Source organism: Labrus mixtus, chromosome 16 (genome assembly GCF_963584025.1).
Source record: "Labrus mixtus chromosome 16, fLabMix1.1, whole genome shotgun sequence".
NCBI classification, from domain to species: Eukaryota; Metazoa; Chordata; class Actinopteri; order Labriformes; family Labridae; genus Labrus; species Labrus mixtus.
The window spans coordinates 10332398-10358609 of NC_083627.1; the positions used below are offsets into that span (position 1 = coordinate 10332398).

Sequence of the window (26212 nt, forward strand, 5' to 3'; positions counted from 1 at the left end):
TGTTCACTTTTGTCCTTCACAATACCAAGCACAACCTTTGTCCTTTTTTTTTTTTTTTTTTTAGCTAATTCAAGGTGTAAAGGAACACCGTTTTGTTTCACTGAGAGCGGCAGTAACATTGATGATGATTGTGGCACCACCTAGTGGATACAATAAGAAATGCACTCTATGTTAAAAATTCCACTTCTCAGAGGAGATAACTTTCCTTTTTCTTGATATTATTATCCCCATGGCCTAATTTGATTTTTTTCCTTTGGTATTTGACATTAATCTTTTTCTCCTCTGTGCCTATTATGGCAAAAGTCAGCTTGTCTTTGATTCCCTGGACTGGACTGACGGTGTCACATATAACCACTAGGTGGCGGCAGTAAGCAACTTTGAGCCCATTTTGTTGCCTGTTTACAGAAAGAGATGACATCATACACTGGAGGTGCGGGCCTGAATACTGAAACCTTCCCCTTTTAAATGATATGACACACATAACGGGAGCAGGAATAATCAGATAGCCACAAAGAGAAGATCGCAAGATGATTCAGAATATATTTCACACTTTCTGTTGTGGAAATGATTACAGAAAATCACCACGGTCAACAGGGGTGTGAAGCAAGGAGAGATATTCTGATTTTTTAGATATGTAGATGTGAGTCACTTGTTGTAAGGTTTTCCCTCTTTTCTCAGCAGTCTACAGGTACACTCCCTGTATCTGACGCACGGGTCTCCACAGCAACACAAAAGAGCTTAAGGATGAGAATGTGACTTCATTAACTGAATAAAAGATCAAATTTAGCGCTGTGATAAGGTCCAAACAGCCCATCTCTGAACCAGCAGAACGACCAAACACACGGTAACACAGACATCAGTAACCACAACACATGAACTTTCACTTCTTTCATTTCCTTAACTACTAAACTAAGATGCTCTTAAGTGTAAGTGAGCTAGAGATGACATCTTTTCCGATGAGACATGATTTTTTTCCCTGAATTTTCCATCCACTATTTTCATTTCTTGTTTCATTTTGAATTACGTTTCTATTTGAACATGATGGGAATCATTCATGGATATCAAAGCTCAGACAGGATGACACCTTTCAGGTGTGAGCTACACGTCTAAAGCAGACGCCATAGTGATGCAGTATCAGTTTACTTAACCTCTGTGTCCTGTATGATTCAGCTTGTTTCTGTGTTATTGTGTCACAAATATGTGACCGTCATGTCAGAGGAACTTTAAATGATTCTTCAATCACGGCTCCGCTTGTTTGTTTGTCATGGTTGCTGCCTCACATTCCTCTTGTCGCCCTCAGCAGCAGCCGGAAGTGGGGATTAGATAAGAGCACATTTTCTTTTACACTACGGGTGCAGAATCATTGAAATCAGCAGAGGAAACAGAGAGAGGGAAAGGGGAAATGGGAGGGGGGGGGGGGGGAGGACAACCCTCAGATAGAGCCCATTCCTCAAATGGACAAATATTTGCTTTTTTTCTTTTTCGTCATTGCAACAAATAGTTGTTCAGATGCATGTCTCTGGTTTCGTGTTGACATCCTTTTTATCAACTCGCCAATGTGTTCGTCCTCATAAAACATGACAGCACACACACACACACACACACACACACACACACACACACGTACTGTATGTTTTTTCCTGCCTCATTCTGCAACACTTTCCACCGTCTGGATTTCCGCTGGAGTGCTGATGTAAAATTCCTCGACATTTGCAGGATTTTCCTTTGATGGCCGCAGCTTAACAATGGCCTAAAGTTTAACAATTGCGCTTCTTCCTGTTTTCTATTCGGCTTCTACGTCTGTTGCAAATCAAACCATTTATGGTAAATAGTATGTGAGACTAATACATTCTTTTAAATACCTGAAGAATGACCAACAAAAACATCTACCCAAACGCCAGAGATCCAGAGACAGTAAGTCCACCAGTCTGCTTTTGCATGGTAAGCAAGGCTCTCTTCCATTAATGATGAGACTATCAATCATCAACATTCATGATGTGGTCAGGATATAAAATATGATATATAGCGTGGTTCTTTCTGGCAGATTGGCAGATGAGAAAACATCGACTCACACAGGAAAGTTCAAATATGTTTGTCTGAAGAAGGAGTTTGGTGTGAATTATGCACGAGTAATGCCTTCATCTTCCCCTTTAAAATGAAAATGAGGTTACAGCCCCTTCACATTTGGCGATTAAACATACTGTACAGGGAGAGGACCAAGATGCAAACTGCAGGAACAAATTGCCACTTAAGGTTTCACCAAATTTAAAACAATCTGTTGTAAATGATCTAAAGAATAATCTCATGTTTATGGTCAGAGGCGCTGCTTCTCAACAGGCAAGATGGGCAATTGATTGGGGCCCCAGGCCAGTAAGGAGGACCCCCCCCCCCCCCCCCCGAAGGCTGACAAACTTAAAACTGCAGCGACAGAATTGACAGGAGGAAACCTCCCTAATGGGGCGCCATCTGACAGAATTCACTGTCATGTAATATTCCTGTATTCCTGTGAGAACCATAGTTAATAAAAGTCAAAATGAGGATTATCTGTCTGGGAGTGAAAAAGAAAGAAGAAGAGTGTCAGGACACTGGCAGACATAATGGTAGTCGGAGAGAGGCCCCCACTTCAATTTTACCTAGGGCCTCAAATGACTCTAGAATCACAACTGTTTATGGTACAAGAAAGGGAAGGCTTAGCCCTGGTAGCACGTTTACACCAGCTGATGCATTAAATAGTTATAAAACTGTATTTCACAGTTTATATAATTGAATTTGCTTCAGACTTATCCATGGAGTCAGTGGAATAATTGATGCATAATTATCATCTTATGTAAATAATGTATTTGTCTACATTTCATGAGTTTCATTTCCAAGTTCATTCAGTTCCATTCTTCCCTTTCCCATCCTGATATCAAATGCTTCAGTAGGTTGTTCTGATTAAATGTAACAGTGTGTTTTAACTTTATAATCCATTCAACAATAATAATAAGAGCAAGAAGAATGTCAGGGTGTTTGTATGACAAACTTTAACATGACACAGTGGCTGTGTGGGCAGACGGGCCGTGGTCAGATCCACTGTTTGTTTTGTTTTTCACTGGAGAGATAGGCTGTGTAAACTGACAGACTGTGTGTGTGTGTGTGTGTGTGTGTGTGTGTGTGTGCGCGTGTGTGTGTGTGTGTGTGTGGGTTTGCTAAGAGCTGATGTAGCAGGCGGCTGCCTATCTTTTAACGAAGGTCAAAGCATGTTAAACGTCGAGATGCTGTTGGTGTGACAGCATAGGGGCGTGTGGGCGACGCTCGTGCCATGACCTCATCCTGTTGCATGGCACTCGTATCTGTCCTGTGGCACATGCAACCCCCGCTGTCTGTCCGCTCATCTCTTCCTCTGCGGGCTCCAGCCTCATCCTGCATTCCTGTCGTTTCTGGAAACATTTTTTTAGAGCGAACACAGAGCGTGTCACGGCCTCACTTGACTTCCTCTCTGTCACAATCATCTGCAGCCACTAGTTAATGAGAGACTGCAACCTGCTGCCTTTGCAGCCTTATATGGATTGAAAGATCACAAACTATTTTTATGGATACACGTTAAATTATTCATTTTTAATACTTAGTTGCATAAACACATTTCACCATTTGATAGTGTCCCGTTATTTTATGGTGTCTGAGTTTTAAAAGTTGAACGATAATGAGAGAAAAAGGGATCACTATCACTGCTGGATTACTTTTTACAGATAGTGGTGCAGTTTTAATTTTTTTTTTTTTTTTTTATCTCTAGCTCAACTAACTTTGCAATGTCAACAACAAACCATAAAGGACAAGTTCATAGATGTTCAGAGATAATGTTAAAGCTCGCAGGGAGCAGGTAAGCTAGCAATATAGCTCAGTGCTAACTAGCTACATTAATAATCTCTCACCAAGTTCGGGTTCCCTAAGAATGTTTGCAACCTCGGGGTCATTTTTGACTCGGACCCAGAGGTGCTGTTTGCTAACAGGCAAGGCAGGCAACTCATTGGGGCCATTTGGGGGCCCCCAGTGGCTGACAAACTTGAACAATGTGGCTCAAAATGTGCACATTTTGCAATGACAGTAGGATACCTCCCTAAGGGGGCCCCAACTGACAGCACTCCTTCTGGTTGCCCTGCAAAGCGTGGCATGCATTATATCTGTGGAAACCAAAGTCTGTCAGTGAAAGTCACTGAAGGAAAATGAAGAAGAAGAATGATCTGTCTGGCAGTGTAAAAGAAAGAAGAAGGCGAGTAAGTGTCAGGAAGCTGGTAGACATGATGGGAATGAATTCTGGTTGGAGGGGCTCCCAATTCATTTTTGCCTGGAGCCCCAACAGACTAGAATCGCCACAGAACTGCCTATGAGACCTCAGTGACTAAAGTGAACTGAGACAATTCAGGTCAATCCTTTCTCCTGCCGACTTAGAAAAAGTCCTCCATGCATTGATCTCCTCCAGACTGGACTATTTTAATACACTTGTGTTTTGGATCATACTGTATCCAATGCAAAAAATGTAGATTATCATTGATGAATGTTGATGTCCTAGGCCGAGAGGAAGGGGCACATTCCTCTCGCTCACGGGTCAATGTTAATGTTAAAAATATGTTAATAATTGATTTCACTAAAAGTACTTAAAATGTCCAAAACAAATTTGTGAATTAGACTTTGATAAATATCTGTTTGATATGTTTGGATTTTAGAAGGGAAGATTGGTATTTTTCCTTTGTTTAATCTTGCTGCTCATGGGGCACGCTGATGGCGCAATGGTTAGGGCGCGCGTCCCATGTATTGAGGCTGTTGTCTCAAGCAGTCAGCCCAGGCTCACATCCCACCTGTGGCCTCCCTCCCACATGTCACTCCCCACTCTCTCTCCCTGGTTTCCAACACTATCCACTGTCCTATCTCTCTCCATAAAGGCACAAAAGCCCAAAAACAAATCTATGAAAAAAAAATCATGCTGCTCGAGTCTCATTCACTCCAGGGGAGGTGAGATTGATTACACCTGGAGTCAATCTGGCACTGATAAGAGCTCCTCTCTGATTGGCCCAAGAGAAGAGGTAACATGGTATTTAATGTCTGGTCGATGTGTCATTTTGAGAAGCCTGGGAGTGTTTCTGTTTATATACACTTTTTGGTTTCTATGGATGAATCTGCAGGCTGGTTGTCAAGTTGTTTTTTCAACTCACACTGCCTGTCATCCAGAAGAACAACAACTTTAGTTTGGTATCAGAAAGAGAAACATCCAAAGACTTTTATAAAATAAAAAAAATATAAAAACACTGCTGCCAGATTTTTAACACACAGCAAGAGAAGTGACCACATTACACATTTCCTTGCTTTACTTTAGAAGGTACTAGAGCTTTAGAAGTGATTTTAAGGTCTTACTGCTTGATTTAAAGCATTAAATGTCCAAAGCACTATACCATATTCACTAGATGATAACTTCCTAAATGCTGGACCTGTTGCCTGAGATCCTCCAGCTCGGTCTTACTGAGCCTACTGTCTGTCCTCTTTTACATCACTTACCTCACTTTTATAGGATCTTGACCGTTTGCTTTATCGAACTTCTTCACCGTGTTCTTATTTTTTGTGGGTTTTATTGATGTTTGGAATCTAATTTGTCTGTTAAAACTTGTATTTATACATTTTAATATTTGTGTTTTTAACTACGCTGCATTGTCTTATTCCTAAGGCAAACTTTATGAATAAAGTTATTGTCATATTTGACCTTTTTCACCGAGCTAACACTAAGAGCTCAACAAATAAAGCATTGAAGGTTTGATACAAGTTTCCTGTATGAATCACAGCCTGTGAAAAATCTGTTTATGTTCTCTTTGCTGTTTTTGGCCTGTTGGTGGCGCCTACAGTCCCCTTAAGGTCACTTCAGGAATGTGAGGAGCGCAGGTGGAGTATTTTAGAGTTGTGTAACGACGCTGCTCTGCAAAGACAGTCCAAGGTGGGAGGGGCCTGCGTGATGTCACTCACAGTAGGGGGTGTATAAGTAGACGTCCTTGCAGCAGCATGAACACAAAGCACCTGTTGCTGCTCTCCAGCCTGAACACACACACAACTTTAAAGAGTCATCCAGAACTCTTAGAGAGAGAGAGACTACTGCGGCTACTATCAAGCATCAAAACAGACAAGAGACGATGATGGCTTCCTTCATGTGCAAGACTCTGGTTTTATTCATCATCTTCACAGCTCTGCAAGAAGGTGAGTTACTTTGCTTTTAAATTTTTTTTTTTTTTTTAATCACTTGAGACAAATTTGGAGATTTCTGTAGACAAAATCTGATTTTGATGTTTTTATTCCAAAAATGGTATGGCCAAAATAAGATACTGCATGGATGTTTTGTTCAAGATAAGACAGAAGAAATAAAGCAATCCCTAGCAGAGACAATGCCACAAAAAAAAATCCAACTGAATGGATTGACCAGATGTGACATTGTATAAATTAATATTTTTAATTTTATTATTCAAGAAATATTTATACATAAACTGGGGCCCAACGTTAGTTTTGACTGTTCAACCAATGAATTGCAACGTTTTTTTTTGCAACCTTGTTTGGGTTGGGATGTTAGCGTCAGGGTTTGAATTTCAGGCTGAAGGATGTAACAGTCTAAACATTTGGTTTAAAATAAAAAAAAAAGTAATCAGTTATTTTATTTAACTTTGAATATCCACATACTGTAGAAAGTTCAAAACAAGAGCTCCTTTTGATATATGTTCATATCACATAATTATTAATATAACCTCCTTTGTTTAACGTTCAAGGTTGTTTGACGTGGATTAAGTTCTTTGATCCATAGTATGACAGATCTATTCTGAATATAAATCACAAACACGTTTGTCAAACCACACAAGTGTTTGTAGTTCTTAAATACACAAGATAAGACAGTCACGGTGAAAAGCAATAATGTGCACTTTTTAATCTCGGGATCCTTTGTTGTTCTCTAGGTTGCGGACTCCCCTTATCAGAGCGGGCAGAGCTGCCAGCTCAGGCTGCACAACCACACCGCAGGACCAAGCGCTGCTCCTGCAACAACTGGGATGATACAGAATGCATCTACTTCTGCCACCTGGATATTATCTGGGTCAACACGCCAAGGTGAGCCTACAGAGCGATGATGCATTGCAAACACGTTTAGAAGACTGAGTGAAAATTTTGCTGAATGCACCCAGATTCCCTGTTCTGAGAATTTTTGTTTTCCATTTACAGTAAAGTCCTTCCTTATGGCCTTGGAAGTCCCCTGACTCGTCGCCGCCGTTCAGCTGACCGTTGTGAATGCCTCAACCAAGCCGATAAAACCTGCTCCGGATTCTGCCATACGAGGTGAGCGTCTACAGCGAAGCATTGGCCTTCCCATCACGTAGCCTTCTCGATGTTCAGATCAGATCGACTTAGATTCTGTGTCTCCATTCAGCGTCAGTCATGTGTGGCAGGCCTTAACACTGCCCTGACGTGGCAGATGAGTCGGAGAGGCGGCTAAATGATTCAGCCTGTGATAATGTAGCCACAGCATAAGGGTAGTAACCACATTGCCGATAATGGCCCGCATTTCTTTGGAAGCCTTTAAAAGAAATGACCAATGTTTATGAGCAGTGCTTCTATTTTTGGAATGGTTTTGCTTTCCTGAAATGAATTCTTGTTGCCTGTTTTGGTCATGAATCCGACGCTATGGATTAGTCATTATCTCTAAATGCTATCTGAGGTGGTGTTTTGTAAGCCTCGCCCTGCATACCTGCCCATAAGGCATCCAAATTAATATTAGTTTGGAATCCAAAGAGAATTGCTTTGTAACACGAACCTACTTTGCTTCAAGTTCTAAAATAATGCAAAACAAAATCCTCAGTGTCTAGAGGTTAGATTGCGAGAGACTTTTTGTGAGGGTTATTTTCCTGTTTTTAATGCTGAGTTTTTTTCTGTCCACAGCCCAGATGATCTAAGAACAAATGTCGTGGGTCCATTGGGAGAATCTGAAAGCACAAACAGCAACAAACTCCTGGAGTCTCTCAGGTAAATGAAGATGAACTCAAGCATTAGCATTTGAATCCATGTTGTGCATGTGGATGGCGTTGATTTCTTAGATATATGAAGCATCACTGACCTGTTCTCTTTTTTGTGTGTTCTTTAGATCTGTGGTCAAGTCCAACATGGCGATGGCAAAAACGATTCAATCGTCAAACGAGAACCCAGGCGGAGTCAACAGGCTGCCGAGCAGAACGAGAAGGTAAAGGACTGGGCAAGCACGACAAGCAGCTCAGCCTTGATGGAGTCAACCATCTCGGAAAGAAGACTCGTCCCAGCTGACTTCAGTGACAGCGGCAGAGTTTTAACAACTACTGTGGATGCCGAGGTGGCAACAAAAAATGGGAGTGCATCCAGTGTTTGATCAGGAAAGCAGAGCTAAGGGACTGGCAGCTAATCAAGGCTGAAGCCCTTCAGCAAAATCTATGTTGGGTGGGGAGACGTTTGAAATTTGTTGTTGAACTCTCCGAACTTTTATGAACTTACATGCCAAGGAAGAATCCATTAAAAGCCAAGGACAAAGCCAAGGAAGCTGATGGAGGAACCAAGTCCAGGAAGACTAAAGGGTCACTGGTCTGTTGTCCTGTTGGGCCAAAAGTCCTGCGGCTCATCTGAATGGACATTTTTAAATCCTCCACTCAACATCACTCACGATTAGAGGATAGCTGAATATCACAGAGTTAAATCAGCTCTGTCTCTGGCTTGGAATTGTTTTCCAGTGTTTATTCGGGCATTGCTGACCTTTGGTCCAGTTTGATATTGCTCTGTATCAGAGCTGGAATCTGTTGTCCTGCCTTACTGTTTAGGGCAAACAAACAAGTAGCATTTTTAATTACTAGGCAGTACTTGAAAACGGCAGCTTGTTCACTCTTGGCACATATTGCTTCATTGAAATGAAGGTTATCCATTCGGAATTTATCTCACAAACAATTAGCTTTATACAAGGTCCATTGTAAGCTCCATATGCTGCATACTTTCTGAAAGCATAACAACTGCTCTAGCTCTATTGTGTTGGCCTCAGTGTTTATTGCATATGTCCTGTTTAATGTTTTTATTGAAGATAAGCCAGAAGGTTTCAATAATGTGCAGCTTGCCAAAAATGCGACAATAGTTTTTCCCCCCTCTGACAAATGTTCCCTTAATTCCTCTGTAATTAGCCTCTGGAGAGTTATGACTCTCAACCTGTGTTGTGCACTTCAAGGGCTGTTTATCCATGTCTAGCACTTTTTCTCTGCCCTGTTTGATTGTCGTCGGCTCATGGAAACATTTTTAAAAGTTCATGGTTGTCAAGAAAATATTTATCCTCAAACATCTCAATGCTGTACATGATGGATCGTCACCAGCTCAGAAGTTTACTGTTTAATGCTGAATGATAGAAAATATTGTAAATAGAACTTTTTATTTATTCTCTAACTTATTCAGATATGTATTTATATTTGTATGAATAATGAACTGAACTATGCAAATTAAATAAAAAAAATGGAAGAAAATATGACAATGTAAGAATTTGTTTTCGTTATTTGACTCATTTTAATTGCTGTTTCACTCAGCAGATCTTCTATAACAGGGGTTCCCAAACTTTACAGCTCGTGACCCCCAACATAAGGGTGCTATTGACTGCAGACCCCTACTGTCCCTGGGGGTGGTTAAGACATATAACGTAACATGCAGCCATGCAGCCGTGCAGCCATGCCCACACACTAATGTGCCTATAGCTCTGGCAACACAAAAGAACAAAACAAAAGAATACAACAGCATAAAAACCATAGCGTTACTTTACATAGTTATTTATGTTAAGAAAGGCTGGAAGCAGAATACAAGTCATTTCCATGTTTAGTGGACTTCTTTTTACCATTGAGCTTTAGCAATTGATCAAAGGCCTTATCTTTCAAATGAACACCAAAGAATTCAGATAACTAGCTAAGCAACAAAAAAACAGCAACAGATATTCATCGTAACGAGGCTGGAGCACTTTTGAATTACTTGAATCCGGAGTCCTCTACTCCTGAACGATGCCTTAAAATGTATACGCTTTGGTAATGTCTTTGACCCTTTCACATCCAGAGGCTTTTTTTTTTTTTAAAAACAGCGGGGATGTTGAAAATCCCCCCTCCTTCTCTCACTCTCCTCTACCTGGCTCTGTGTTTCCTGGATGGGCGGAGCTTCAGAGCCAATAAGGGCAGCCAGCTCACCTGCTGCAAACTCTTTGGAAACAATGGAGCTGGCTGACTTCTGATTTAAAGAAGCGAAGCGGATCTTCTTGCTCATCTCACTGTCTTACTCGTCTTCTTCTTCTTGTGTTTTGTTGCATCTGCCTTTTATTTTGTGTTACTTACAACTGGATTGGGGAGATGATACTGCAATGTGTGATTGCCTTGTTTCTGTTGTGATCAGACGTATTCAACCTATCGTATGACTGCATGCACTGTAAATGGTAACTGGACTTGAGCTTGTATAGCTTTTCTAGTCTTCTGGCTGCTCAAAGCGCTTTTACACCACATCGCACACCTACCAATCCACACACTGATGGTAGAGGCTGCTATGTAAAGAACATCAGAAGTAACTAATCCCATTCATACGTCGCCGACGAAGCAGCGTGAGCAATTCGGGGTTAAGTGTCTTGCCCAAGGACACAGCGGACATGTTGCTGCAGGAGCTGGAGAACGAACCCTCTTCCGGTTGAGAGACGACCGACTCTACCAACTGAGCCACAGCCGCCCACTGTGGAAGTTGACAGTTCGTACCACACACCCCTACTGTAGCTGTTGGTATCATTTTATATCCTGAAAGATCAAACATTTTGGCCATGATCATGTCCTGCATTTTCTGTCAAATAATCTCTTGATGCTCTTCATGCATTCATTTAAGCTTGAGTCTGCAGAAAACAATCAGGTGTTTGATTCTACTTCGAAGTCGTGCTTTACCTTAAAATAACGAAAGGCAAAATACGTTGCATGTGCTTACTCCATATAGAATGTCATTGTCCACGATGAAACATGTAATAGTTATCTCCTCATGGTCCCTCTGTCCCCTTGTTGCTCCACATGCTTATGTTTTCTTTAGATTAGTGGAGGGATGTGAGCTCAGAAAGTGTTTATTGTAGAGGATGTAGAAGACTTTTTGGCCTTGAATTATCTTCAGGATGTCGAGGTTACAGGTCAAGTGTTTGAAGAATGACAGATAGTAAGACAAAGTGGGGCATTAGCAGCTTTTTAAGTCAACCCCAGGTTAATAAAATAGTTTTGCATGAATTTTAAATGAAGTGGCGTTGGTCCGGATTTCTGTCTGTGTTGTTAGAGCTGAGGGTTTTGAAGGATGGACATGCAGTGACAATGTGCACCTGTGTTGCATTCATCAGTTCATAGTAACGTCGTCGTTATTTACCGTGACGTCGGTAAAAAAAAACAACAACTCTCAGACCCTCTGTGTTCATCACAGAGTGTGAATAGCTGACTAAGAGTGCAGAACGAAAACAGGATGCTTTTTCTGCATTCCTCCTGAATTCCTCAAGCACAGGAGAGAGCCGGGGAGAGGAAGAGAAACAAAGGAAAAACAGGAGCATGTCTGCTGTGTGCACAGGGAACTGATACGGCCTATATGGAGGATTGAGATTGCAACTTAATCATGCTGTTGTCATAACACTAGCTGCATTGTTTAGCTTTGTTTGAGTCCTTATGAAACGTTGTTACCCTATTTTTTCAACTCTCTGGCATGCTGGCTGATGGTAAATCATGATGGTGTGATAATAAGTGTTTATGAAAGTCTTCCTTGATGCCTACCTGTTGTTTTTGCAGTATAACCCATGTTGCATAACTGTAGTTAAATCACTTGACTGAGGGACAGTTTAAATGGATAAACAATGATTGGAGGATGAACTTTTCTGCTTTTAAAACATTATTAAATCAAGTGGTGTTGCCTAGTTTATGACTTCTTTTTGAAGGGACACCTGGGGACAAGAAACCTTTGTAAACAGAAAACCGCACAGCCAGCATATGAACACACAATAGAGATGAGGGCAGACAACCATCTTTGGATTATAGTAAACACAGCCCAGTGTGGTCTCAAAGAAAAACATGTTCACAACTTCTAAACAAAAACCTGATGTTGTCACATTATCTGGAAAAATATCCCAACGAAGTCAAGGATGTATGTATGGATGCACAATTCCTCTGAAAGCCCGGTGATGTGAAGTTCACATACAGGTGATGTGCAGAATAATGTGTGTAAAATGAATATTTATTTTCATGTCATCCATCATAGAGTATTACATGAACGCGTCTTCATTTCACTTTGCATTGATAATTGTCCATTGTTGCAGGAGATACTTTAAACACATGTGCAACACTCATCTCATTTTGGAGTCAATAAAAAATATATTGTATATTTAAATATATTGAATACAGGCTACTGTCGGCCAATGCCAAAACAAGAAACCTGCAGAGACTCTGTCTGTCTGTCATGTGCAGGAATGCACATCCAACCTCCATCCAACCTCTCTTCCTCTGTCCACAATCATCAAGCCTTAATGTGGCAACAGAGTAGAAAAGCTATTACATTTTTGAAAACACATTACAGTAATGTTACCAATAAGCTGTATGTGCTTTGGGTGTCCGGGGTCACCCGAGTTTTGTGAAGTCAAAGTGTGGTCAGCAACTAAAAAAGGTTGGGAACTACTGATTTACAATAATTCAAACCTAAACATATCCCTGGATTCTCACACAGCCACACAGTCACAGTTCAGAAATGGTATTTGCCACTCCCAAGTGAATGGCAAACATCATCTAGAAAACATCAAAAACATTGTATGTGATTTTGATGCAGAAGAAAACTAAGAAGGATGTGAGTTTTGTTTGAGATAACTTTTGATATACACAAATCTTCCATACAAGATCCCTTGTTAAAGAGATGTTTGTGTGTCATGGGAAAAATAACTGCCTAAAGTTTTGACTGAACAGTACCAAAGTGTAAGACACGGGGCACACAAGCACCAACAGTAAGACAAGTTGTTTTCAGTAGATGTTGCACAAGAATGTTGAGTGTATATTCTGAGCATTAAAACATGTACAGTAGTCTCTTGGTTAGTAGGCCTTTAACAAAATGCTGATTGCACAGGCATTGCTCCTGGATTGTTTAAACTCTAACTCAAATATAAAAATAAATATGTCAGGTCAAGTCAAACTTTATTAGCACTTTTCATCCACAAGGCAACACAATGTGCTTCATATATTACCCAATATGTGTCTTGACATTACCTGTAAACGATCAAGATTCTTGCCACATCATTTGTTTTTGTGTTTTTGCTTGCTGTTTTGCACTTCCAGTCCCAACAGGCTGTGATTACAGTTAAAGCCGAGGTTGGTACATTCCTCTTCTTCCTGGTTTTGTTTGCTGGGGCCTTTGCCGCGCAGGGATAGACCGGGGACAGACCGGCCTATCAGCACCGCCGGTCCAAACATGCCTGCTGATACCAAAACATCTAGTCTAGCCATGACCAGAAAGTCCAGCAGGAAGGAAGCAGGCACTGTTGGAGAGAGGGTGGTGGAGTTTCAAAGGACAAATGTGTAACTTTCCAGTCATTTCGCCGCAAGTCTTAGGACTTCAAAGAAATCACTCACAGTCCAGTGGATAAACAGTTACATGGCTGTTTTGAATAGCAAGCATTCCTGGATGCTTCCTCAGTGAGTTCATAGGTGAGACTCATTAAGCAGCAACAGTGTAATCATTCAAAGTGTTCATCAGCATGCAGTATGTAAACTTAACAGTATATGTGCTCATTGTTTCCTCTGGGAAATGACCTGTCTCTTTTTTTCTGGCACAAATGGACTCAGACGACCAGACATTCCTTCTCCTGCGTAAACACATCTTCACATCTTAATGCAGCTCACTGGCATGCCTGCACTGGACGGCATTCTTCACATTATAGTTCAGATTGTCATCAAATTTTTTCTTTCTGTGTCCAGGCACACGTACACCCGATTGTAGTGATTGCCGCTCGCAGTGCAACCCTGTCGCACGTTGCAACCGTTTAAACATACCCCTGGCTTGTGCGGCTCTGTAAACAGCTGCTGTCCTCTGTGCGACACTGCAGATTCAAATCTTAATTTGCCATTCAGACAGCTGAAGATGTCCATCTGCTATCAGGGAGGGAAATGTATACCAGGTGAGTACGTGTAAAACGGTGGCAGAGTAGGGTGAGTAAGTGCAAAGGGGACAATGTTTAGCATGCACCAGGTGGACAGGCGTTATTTCAATGATGGTGTTTGCATGAAGTTAGTCCCATTTTGTTTTTCCATCTATGTCGTATTTTCACCACAATTACATTTTAATGAACTTGTTGTTGTAGAACTTCTGTACTCAACCTCACCAAACATAAACATGATTTATAACTAATGCAGCAGAACCATATACCTTTCATCAGCCTTGTACTTCTATCTGTCATCCACAAATACCCACAATGCAACCTGACAGCCAGCGGTTTAATGGCAGAACTTTGGTATGCTAGCTGGGCTGGTGTAGGATGGAGCTTTAGCCTCAAGCAGCGAGCTGGATTGGGCCACGGACTTCTTGTAAACTCACTCCACACCTCTACACCTCCAGATTATTTTCCTCGTCATATTTTTTGTCTTCAGACCAAACCAACTCTGACTACAGGTTACATCTCTTGTAATTGTTTTTTTCAGGTAATGCAGGGGCCTGTCCAGAGGGGTGGCATGGGCGTGTGATATCCCCAGATGCAACCTCAAAATCCTAAACTATGATTGGCTCTTTGCCTTTCAGAGGCGGGATTAATGTTAAAATGATTGCTACAGGGTGCTTGAAGTGTTTTACATGTCAGTGCAGGACATGTACTATTTTCTAGCACTTTAAATTGTAAATAAATGCTTTGCACATCTTTTTTACAGAAAAATGCACGCAAGCTCCTGCACACTTACAAATGAACCACCTAGCAATGTTTTGGTACCCCAAAAAATATTGCAAATTGGACAGTGTGCAGGAGTTTGCATGCTATTTGTTTTTACAAGTTCTTTAAGCGTGACTTAGATTTAAACTTGAAGATTTAATGTTGCCATTCTTGTCTGTTACTAAAAAAAATGATAAGTAGACACAAATACATTTGTCAACACAAATCTCTGGCCACCCCTGCAGAAGTCAGTGCCCAAATATTTTCAGCCGTTATGATCAAGTCAGTGAGGAAGCAATTGAACAAAGAACATATTAAACTCAGTCTCTAACGTCTCTGTTATGCAAGGGTATCTCTGTTTGTCTGCACAAAACAGACCAAAGTTGAGTCGGCTGTCTTCTTGTAAATCACGGCTAAAACTCCACTCTGAATGCAGGACAGGATCTGAAGGCCTGAACAAGAAGTGAGCAGAAGGCGGATTAATGTTTAAACCTGCCTGTCACGTTTTTGGTGATGCCTTTCTTGATGTCATCTACACAAGAGATTTCCAAATAAGGAAACTGTGTTTTGCGTATCCACCTGCACATGCAGACAAACATGCGGAAGTCATGCCATAAGAATTCTACCTCCATTCCTCCTACCAGTGGGGTATCCACTCAGTTGTTTATTAAGTTCTTCCTCACCTGTTGTAATCATTAAGAGAGCCATAAATCTCCTGCACCCCCCCCCCCCGACCTCAGCTAAAGCGAGAAAGAAGGAGTGAGTAAACTTTGAATCGATGTAATGCACTTTGTCTGTCCATTAATTAGAGTTAAATGGACATCAGGCATGTAGAGCTTGTTTGATTTCCTGACAAGCTCAAAGTCCTGCAGCCCTAAACCTTCACGGCTCACACCTCATCTAACAAAGCCCTGTTTGTTTGCTCAGCAGAACAGATTAACCTTCTCACCATTTCCAGGGAAATATAGTCCTTGTTATAATATAGTCGTTACTGAAGCACAGAGCGTCATCTTCTGAGAAGGTCAAACACAAAAACAGAAGAGACAGTCACAGACGGCCTGACGAGAATGTTTTTATTGGGTTTAACTTTAGTCTGTTTGTTGATTCATATCATTAGGACCGAGTCACTGCAGGTGTATGTGAATAAAAGCAGGATTTCCCTCACCTGTTTTAATCATGTTACAAAGGCTGTTTAAAAGTTATTTACCTGGATGTCAGGAGGATGTCAGTACTGACAGAGAAATATAGATATAAAAATATTATAATAAGCTAAAGACCCAGCTCTTTCATGAATACCTTCACGCTTAATGATAACTATGATGATGATGATGATGATGATGATGATGGATTTGATGGTGACGATGACGATATTTTGGTATTTTGGATGGCTTTGATGCTGATTGGGACTCTCAAGACCAACTCTCAATGTAGATGTGGATGGGGCTATATATATATATATATTTAAAGAAGCTGTGCTTTGCCTCTGGTCACTTCCTGTCAGCACCTATGTGTCTGATTCACTGACATTGTTTCCTCCTCTCTCGATCTTTGCTTGTGTTGTGCTTACTCTCTGATGTTCATTGCCTCGGATACATTTAATTTATGATATATTTGGTTTTGTAGGTAAAAGTAAAAAATTCAATGTTTTTTTCTCCTTTGTTTTGAATGAAGTAAATCCATTTCATTTCAAACCTTTATTTAAGCCGAGGTTTTTGAGGTTTCCCTCGTTTACAATGAGGTCGAGATACAAAAAAGAGCAAATAAAACAACAAGGAAAGGAGGATTCTCAGTATAACAGTTACACACTGTGGTGAAGAGGTTTGAGATCATTGTCAGATTCGGTATGGTTTCATTTATAATGTAAACATGACGTAAACACAGCCCAACAACAACACAGCCAGCGGGACTCGAGCTTCTCACTCACTGTAGACAGTCATGACTCAGAGAGACTTTTACAGGATATACTGGATTTCTGCTGTATTTATGTGTAAAATGTTGCACATTCTACCTTTAAGGGTTAACTTTAAAAGACTCAATTATCCTTTTTTTAAAAGATCCTTTGAAGAGTCTTACAATCTAAAATAAATCATGTGTTATTGGTCCTGTTAGCCTCGTTTATTCCTCCTTAATTCTCTTAAAGACATCCACTTCTGTTTGGTCTAATAATTTATCACTTGATAAACAAAAGCTGAATTGCTCCATTTTCCCAAATCAAAAATAAGAACACTCGCATCACCATCTCAGACAAAACAGACAAACACACTTTCCAATTCCCAGGGGACTTCTGCTCATAGTTTCATGTGTTATTCTGGTAAGGTAAAAAGTCCAAAGACAAAACATAACCAAGTGACATTATTTTATCCAAGTTTATGGTTTCAATTTCAGTTGCAGACTGTGCAATTGTAGGGGTAGTTACATGTTCTGATCCTCCTGTGCTGTCTACCAGGTACAAAGTCCCTGTGTTTGTGTGAGCCATCCACAGCCCTAAACAGCCAATCCAAGCAGATATCTATTTATCTAAGTTATATCTAAGTTCTATTTTACTTCATTAAAGTGTTGATGTTTTGCATTTTTATGTTCATGTTCATAAATAATATTACTGGCATTTTGTGACTATTTCTCCAAATGCAGTGAGAACAAGTTTCCCCATTTCCAGTCTTTATGCTATGCTAGGTTAATCTAGGGATGACCCCAAATAGTCAAATTTTTGACGACTCGTTTGAAGGAGCCTCAGTCGACTGCCAATCTGACAGTCAAACACCTGTTCATGAAACAAGGATCATTCCATTCCAGCTGGGAGTTATTGACTGAAGCAGGATATCCACATATTCAGAATTCATTGGCTACAAGAATTGAAGGCACAGTCGTGTGCAATTGGCCGGCTGTAGATACTTCAGGGCAGGGGCAAGCACCTCGTATTTTAAATCAGTTTCTTTGACTATAGGCTGGGAACAGTGAGTGGAAGGTGCGTAATTAGCCAAATGAAGCTCAGAGTGAAACTCTTTGTTTCTTTGCCGGTGGTCTGACAGAATGCTGTGGTGGTTGAATCTGCACACACACACACACACACACACACACACACTGACGGCATCAGTCTAATACAAAGACATTTATATACTGTTAACCTTTAAAGTCTGCTGCCACGGAATGCTAGTACGGATAGCTGAAGACACTTGAGAAATGAAAAAATCATGAACTTGGTTTTGAGGACCAGTCGGATGTGGGGGCAGCTGTGGCTCTGTGGTAGAGTCGGTCCTCTCCAAACTTGAAAGGTCGGGGGCTTCATCCCCAGCTCCTGCAGCCACATGTCCAATTGCTGATGGCCCAATGAGTGAGAAAAAATATTAATCGAGTCCTGTCATAGAATAAATGATTATTATTTTTATTCAAAGTCTAGAGGACAAATAGTTACATTTTCTGGTTTAACTCTTATTTTGCTAAATGAGAATATGGATCAATGAGCGCAAAAAAAAGACATTCAACTATCATTCGATGATAGGCATAATCTGTCCAATCAGATTCCACACCGCTATGTTAACAATGTCCTAACTTTAGAAATCACAAAGACTTTATATCAATCTACTTATCCCACTGTCACAAAGAAAGCTTTTCTCAAACATTTGATGTAGGCCCATTTGTTTTATTAAACCTACTCCTGATGTATTTTTGTAAAGTAGGGTTTTTTTTTATTTTTACAGGAAAGTTGTATGATGCACATTCAAATAAATGTATGATATCAAATTCTTCTTCTAGCCACATGTGTCATCCACTGCCTTGGTTTTCACTCAGAGCAAACACCCTGACGCACATCTCAGCACACATAACCAAAACAATTACCTCCGACTCAAACTGTCCGCTCATCTTGAAGCTAACCCCCTGCGGCCCATTAAAGACCAGAGGGTGGTGAAGTGGAGGGGATTTTAATGGCAATAACACCCTTCATTTGTGCTGCCTCCTCAAACCGCAGTAAACACAATTAGCCAGCTAAACTTCCAACATTAAAACGGCCTTCAGGTAGGATTAATGATCCTTTGAACGAGCACACTAAATGTGTCGTACATTATTATCTAATTTTGTTCTAATGTGCCCTGGACTCGTCTTTTTTTTACAAGCTCCTCTCCTGGTTGGATTTTTCCACTTTTATCGTGTCATTGAACAAACACTGTGGGAGGTAAGACCATTATAATTACCTCGTTCACAGAGGAATGTATTTTCCGATGGGTAAATTCCTTCTCAGTCCTAGACACTAACATGTCATCACGGTACATGCTGGGGGGGGGAAACTGGCCTAATGCTGCTTTAAATGTTTATCCTCTTATAAACAGCTCAGAGACTGGCTCGTACCTCGATCTTATCAATCTACACTCTCACAAATTCCATAACTTCAGACACCTTTGTTTTCTCCTCTAATCCAAATATATCTGACACTCTGCAGAGCTTCGGGTAACTAATTATAGTCTCAGGAATCTCTCCTCAAAACAAAGGACATTGACTCAAACAGGCTTTTTTTTTATCAGGTTTCCATGATGTTCCAGCTCGTCTTGGGCGTGCTCCCATCCTCACTTTATCATGTGGGGACGCCCAAAATGGTTCTTTTTTATTCATGATGACAGGATGGCAGCTGAACGGGGGGGATCTAACTGTGGGTTGCAATAACGGAGCCAAACAGAGACTCTCTCCACTGAGATACAACCACTTCATCTGAGAAACACTTTATAACCGCTCATGATAAAAACATTATTACGCAGGGAGGGTGCAATCCATCACACATGGAAATTGCCAATGCTGGGCAATTTAGAGGCCTTCAATTTTGCTTGAAAATTATTAATACAAATAGATCATTTCTTGTGTTTTTCTTACTAAGTTAGTAACTGGTCAAACGTTGGTGGTCTGTGCGGTGAATGAATTCAGTGCAAATGATCAGCAAATAAAGGCGGCTTGCCATTACTTCACTCATTTACAGATCCGAAGTGAATGGATGAGGACGCTGCATGCATGTATCATCATCTTCATGTATAAGAAAGGGAGAGCTTAGCCCTGGTAGCCCATTTACACCAGCCGCCCCTGCATTCAACATTTGGCAGCGTCCGTTAATGGCTGCAGAAAGTATTAGAAAAGGCGAGGTTGGTGGACGTAGTATATTATTAACTATTAAGTTTGTTTTGGGTCCCAGTCAAGTAAGAAACACACAACTTCAATCCAGTGACCTGTGCAACCAAGGTCAGCAATAACATCTGTAAGTTTCCCAATTAACACCACAATGCCCCTAATGTCACATTTATAACCTGTGTTTGTGGTTTAACCAATGTATCAAGTGTATTTGTTTCATCCATGACCACAATCTTTTCTAAACTGACCCACAGCCGGTCCAAGGCTGTTTGCCTCTTTTTTGATTGGACAGTGAATAGAGTAGGAAATCGGGAGAGAGAATGGAGAATGACATGCTGAAAAGGAGCCTCAGGTTGGACTTGAACCGGTGCTGTCTGCTTGGAGGACTAAAATCTCCATACATTGAGCGCGACCTAACCGATTGGCCATCAGTGCCCCATCAACGATCATCTTAATTGGACGGATTGGCTTTAAACTGGGTATTAGTTCTTTTATCACCTGCTCAGTCAAAAGGTTTTGGAGGCCTTTCAAACACAACAGGAACACATTAGCTTCTTTGAATGTCAGAGGAATTTGTGACTGAAAGTCTTTGGCTGCTCATGTTTTATTTCCAGAGGCTTAAAAGCTTCTTTATCAGAGTGAAGTAATCCATCTTGCTTGGTCAGGTTGTTGGCAAAAGGAAGCTTCTGTATATCAAAGGATGATGTAGCCTGCGGTCAATAATGACCTTAATAATAATGACCTGTGAAGCTTATGACAAAATAATATTGTTCTTGGACTTGTGGATTGGTGGCACTGAAGGCTTCACAGCTACAGTCACCACTGATTTCATGGGGCTGAACTGATGAGCTGAACAAAGACATATTCACCCCCATTTCATTCTGTTTTTACAAGCAGCCACTTTGCTGAATAGAACGTGTTGCATGTTACTGCACGTTGCGAAATTTCATGACCACAATGGAAATTTCAAACCTTTTTTCCCCTCTGGCGGACCCCTCAAAACACACTGTGGCTTGCCACATTTTTTCCAGATTTGAGTGTATGTAATACCAGTACTTGTAGCTATTCAAACCCAATCCACAACCTTTTTAAAAAATCTGAAGAAGTTTTGGTGACCAAACACAACAAAGCTGTGACTGTTTCTCAAGGTTAGAAGATCATTTACAAAATTAAGAAAATTTACAAAAGTAATTTATTGTAGAGCATGTAAAACTCAAAAACTACAGAAGAAATGAAAGACTTAATTTCTTCAAGCTTTATGGCAATATTTTGCAGTCAGGGTGGATATCCAAGCGGATATCAAGTTCTATTTTACGTCATTAAAGTGTTGATGTTTTGCATTTTTATGCTCATGTTCATGAATACTATTATTGGCATTTTGTGACTATATTTCTCCAAATGCAGTGAGAACAGGTTTCCCCATTTCCAGTCTTTATGCTATGTTAGGTTAATCTAGGGATGACCCCAAATAGTCAAATTTTTGACGACTCGTTTGAAGGAGCCTCAGTCGACTGCCAATCTGACAGTCAAACACCTGTTCATGAAACAAGGATCATTCCATTCCAGCTGGGAGTTATTGACTGAAGCAGGATATCCGCATACTCAGAATTCGGGCCTCGCTCAAAGGCTTTTTTTGACATGATTAAGAAAAAGAACAAGAAAAGAAGTGTTGCAACAGTACAGCTTTGGCTGCTAAATACGTGGAAGGTCCCTGTGAAGTTCTCCAAACATTAACGTATTACAACTCTAGCACATACCTGGTCTACAGAGTCCAAGCAAACACTAGTACTTGAATGCTGTAGTACACTAACAGACAGTGTGCTACTGTAGTGCTCCCTGTGACTGACCCTGTGGTGCATAAATCTTCTGTCAGCCGTTATAAAACCGTGTTTGTTCAGCACAGTCACATCGCTGCTTCATGTGTGCGTCCATGAACAGACGATGTGTCATCACCACTGACAGACAGACACAGAGAACCTCATGATCTGTTACCTGACAGGCCGTCAGTCAGATAAGGCGTTTGTTCTTTTCCTACACACATTTATAAGTTTGGGAAAGTTCCCGAACATGATGGTTAACCTTGTAATTTTCCTTGTGAACGTCTGCTTGAGCTTCAAGGTCAATAGCAGCCTCAAAAAAAAAAAAAAAAAACAGGTTTCAGGGTCTTTCTGTTACTGTTGTTGACAGCTGTGTCCCCAGTCTTCATGTTTGGCAGTCTGTCCTTTAAAATGAAAGAAATGAAATATATAATAATAATATTTCCCACAAAACTCCCCTTACACTGGATGAAATGATTCGATTTCGTTAGTCATAGGTCACTGTGATGTCTTAAAAAACATAAACTAATAAAAGCATTTTAACAGCTTATCCATCTTGGTTTGGCAACAGTGCTGTAGCGTAAGTTCCCCCATCAGTGTGCATTTATACTTCGGCTGGCTAGAGACATAAGGACAGTTTCAACCAATTTTTCTACATTATGATGATCCTTGGTACCCACACTCTAGAACAAGGGTGGGCAACTGGCGGCTCGGGGTCAATTTTTACATATCAATTAATTGGAAACATGAAGAAAACATGACAAAATCGGTCATGAAATCATGAAAACCAGAAATATGTCCATAATAATATTTTAAACTCGGTACATGTTGTACTCGTTTTTGTATTCTACAATTTGGCCCCCTGGCAGTGAGCATTACATGAACGTGGCCCTTGCTGTGACCAAAGCTGCTCCGATTTTACACATAGCCTTGTTTGTTCCCCCTTACGTCTCTGTCACTACCTCTGATGGTGGATACGAAGAAGAACGACTTCGCTTCACCATCCCGCCTCCCTGCGTCTCACCTTCTTTTTTTTTTCCTACGCAAGGTTTCTTTGTATTTTCTAGAGAATGATGCCATTATTAATAGATTGTGATTGTGGTATAATCAACCTTTTCTGTTTTCCAACATATTAATCTGTCCAGGATAAAGTTACTATGTCTATCTTTGGTAAATTTATGGATATAACCTGCAGCTTGACTGGTTAGTGGAAGCATACAGACGTTTTCTTTCAATTAAAGCTGCAATGAGGAACTTCAACTTTGTGTCGAACTTGAAAGCCCCATGTGGACCGAGCTGATCTGCTTGTCTCTATATGCTGATCTCTTTGCTAATATATAATCTATATTGTATTGAAATGATCCTTTCTATCATCACATAATCAGACACTCCACACAATAATTTGTCATATTTTAACAACAAAAATTAAGATAATAGACAAAATCAGAGTAAATTTCCGCTTTTTCCCTGTAATTTCAAACTGTTACTTTCACTAATTTATCTGAGACATTCTCACTTTAACTCGGCTCATTCCCACTTCTCAATGGTGGTTCAGCATTCTCAGGGGAGCACCAAAGTGGAGTGAGTAAATTTGAAAATTTGAGATGTCTAAACAATCACAGGTGTGTGACTTCCAGAGGTGTGAGTGTTTTATCATCCAGACACGGTGCTCAGACTCAGACACCACACCTCCACACTTTATTCTGTGATAAAGTCAAATGGATGTGCTTATTCCACCAAGTGGACGACGTTAGTGGGAGGTGATGATGACGTGTTGAAACCAGACTTAAGACCTTGTTTGTGTTCTGTCCACAAGTTTTTGATGAACTGATGCAGATTAGGTGTCACAGGTTTTTTTTTGGTTTTTTTTACACAGTAAAATCTGCAACCCTAGTTTCGTACAAATAGGTCCATGTATGTTGTTATTTAAAGTACATTTCCTGTTGTTAAGATACATCTCTTTTGCCATATTTTCACATCAAACATTTTCATTTGTAGTTTTTTATCTGTGAATGTTGTACCATGGAGATGGCAGAAAAAAAAACTAGGTCGAGTTGGGTTGAAAATGTCCACTGTTTGAGTTCACATCTGCCACACAGCCCTAAAATTTTGGAACATTTCAGGAGTTTTGTGCATGTGTGAAAACACCTTCTGAAGCTTGAAATGTAAAGCCTCATTATATTACAAACATACAGTGGTGGAGATTGTATTCAGTAACTTAAAGAGGGGCAGATATTATAAGATTATTCTTCTTTCTGCTCCTTTTCATTCAAAATTTGAGATTTTATGTTTGTTTGTTTTTTTCTTAACTTTATTGTTTTTTTTGAATGAAATAAAATTGACAAAAAAAAAAAAAAAAGATCCTTTAGTTACTGTTATTGGAAAGTCATTCTTTAAAAACATTACTTGAAGAAAGGGTTGGTAGTTTTCGAAAAATTGCATGATTTTGAAAGTAGCATTCACTCACAATGACAAACTCACAGTACAAACTTTGTCATCGGTGACGCGCTGTGAGTGTGGGCTAGTCCACACACGGCATATAGAACGAGCAGGGAGACATGACTGGTTCATCAATTTTGTACCCCGGGGCAGACATTGGTCAAAAATTTTACAGGCTTACAACTGCTACAGATGACAGATTTTCTTCTTTCCTTTTTCCGAGCACATGAATTATTAATTTCTGTCAGGACTTAGAGACAATTCCAACCAAAATTAAAAAACTTGTATCTGGAGAAAATTACAAACCCTGCCTTTAAAGTGTTACATTACAAAAGTGATAAAGCCGTTCATTGTGGATGTAAAAGGTGCCCCTAGTTACTAATCCATAGGGCATGTTGCATTCTGCCGTTCTTTTCAGCGCCACCGTTAATTTAAGCCCCCTTTGACCCAATAGCTGGGTTCATATAGTGATGATTGCCTAATTCATTTGTTTGGCATGACTTGTAATGAACTTGTTTGATGACAGACTATAACTGGTGTTCAGTGACAGGAATTCATGTTTTCACTGAGGTTTTAAATGTCAGTCATGAGAGTTATACTCATGAGTCACTCTTAATCTGTTTTTCAGTTCTGCTTGGCATGAGCTTATCTTCTGTTTGAGTGAAACCCTGATACAGCTGTGTATAATCACTCTTTGTGTCCACAGAGATGAGCGTATTGTTTTCCTGTCTCTTTCCTGCAGGGTGACACAAGGAAAGTGTAGGTGGCTCTATTATCAGGACAGTGGTTTCACTCTCTCAACCAAATATAGCCCACATTTGTGTTTTTTTTTGCTGTGTCCCTTTTTCCATCTTTACTTGTATATTTGGGTTATGAATGGAAGGTCATATTCTTTTTTACAGAGAACCTCCCAGTGGAATAATGTGGAGCCAAGTCTATGACACAGGAATGTAAGACAATGTAAGTCAAGAATCACACAAATGTAATCTTTTCAGATCTTTTCAAAAGCACCAGCAAAAACATTTGGAATTACTTAACTTTTATTTCCTTGTAGTATACACAGCATATATCAGGTGTTGCAAGTTAAGCTACATTTGTACCAATTAGTCAGGATTAAATGTGGAAGTTCTCGGTCTGAATATGTCCACATTGTGCGCTTTACAAACATTTTACTTTAGCGTACAAAGCTGTTATGGCGCTGGTGCATCCCCTCACCACCCCCAGTCTGATTAACAGTGGTTTCATTTTGGATATGTAGAGGTGATACTTCTACTGCTAAGACAGACAACAACCTAGATCAATGAAATACTTTTCTCTCATGATATAGATTTTTAGTTTTAGGCCTATGTTGGTTTTCTTTCCAGAGTTTTGATGGATGAAGTTTTGGCAACCATCACCTTGCTGACGACAATGACTGACAAGTACATGCTTCATGAGAGGGCTAACAAAGCTAATGTGCACATTCATGCTTGTAGGAGCTATAAGGAGTCACTTACAATACACCTTTCTTTAACTGGAAACTAAAAGTAGCATTATTATTAGGAGCAGTAATCTTTTCTTCTGGACTATTTTGCTTGCTCTGCCTTTCCTTAAAACCTTTGTGCGGAGAGCTGCACAAAACCTCTGACAGAGTTTATTAATAAGCTGTGATGCCCTCGGGATGCTGGATAGCCTAGCGGTTATGACGCGTAGCCAACATACTGACCACTGTAGTTCTCATCGCAGCAGTCGTGGGTTTGAATTTGGCCTCAGCCTTTTTGCTGCCTGTCATGCAACATTCGTTCCTCCCAACATTACATGTCTCTCTTCAGCTGTCCTACCTAATGAAGGCAAAAATGGACCAAAAATACAACTTGGAGAAAAAAAAGTCGCTAATCCCTTGAAATCGGAAGTTGCTGAGTGAGTTGAGCGGAAT

The 26212-nt window shown here is 40.4% G+C and overlaps 1 protein-coding gene across 1 annotated transcript; it reads left to right on the forward strand.

Moving 5' to 3' along the window:
* Positions 1 to 5975: 5975 nt before the first annotated feature.
* On the forward strand, positions 5976 to 9528 carry edn2 (endothelin 2). Its single transcript, XM_061060256.1, has 5 exons — positions 5976 to 6216; positions 6960 to 7110; positions 7222 to 7335; positions 7936 to 8019; positions 8138 to 9528. Exons 1-5 carry the CDS (start codon positions 6153 to 6155, stop codon positions 8235 to 8237), a joined length of 513 nt encoding a protein of 170 aa, XP_060916239.1. The 5' UTR covers positions 5976 to 6152; the 3' UTR covers positions 8238 to 9528.
* The last annotated feature ends 16684 nt before the right edge of the window (positions 9529 to 26212 follow it).

Excerpts from the sequence above, each read along its gene's own strand:
- edn2 (XM_061060256.1), top strand. The coding sequence starts at position 6,153 with ATGATGGCTTCCTTCATGTGCAAGACTCTGGTTTTATTCATCATCTTC. Across the intron at positions 7,111-7,221 it reads ATCTGGGTCAACACGCCAAG|TAAAGTCCTTCCTTATGGCC; the intron begins GTGAGCCTACAG and ends TTCCATTTACAG. Across the intron at positions 7,336-7,935 it reads TCCGGATTCTGCCATACGAG|CCCAGATGATCTAAGAACAA; the intron begins GTGAGCGTCTAC and ends TTCTGTCCACAG.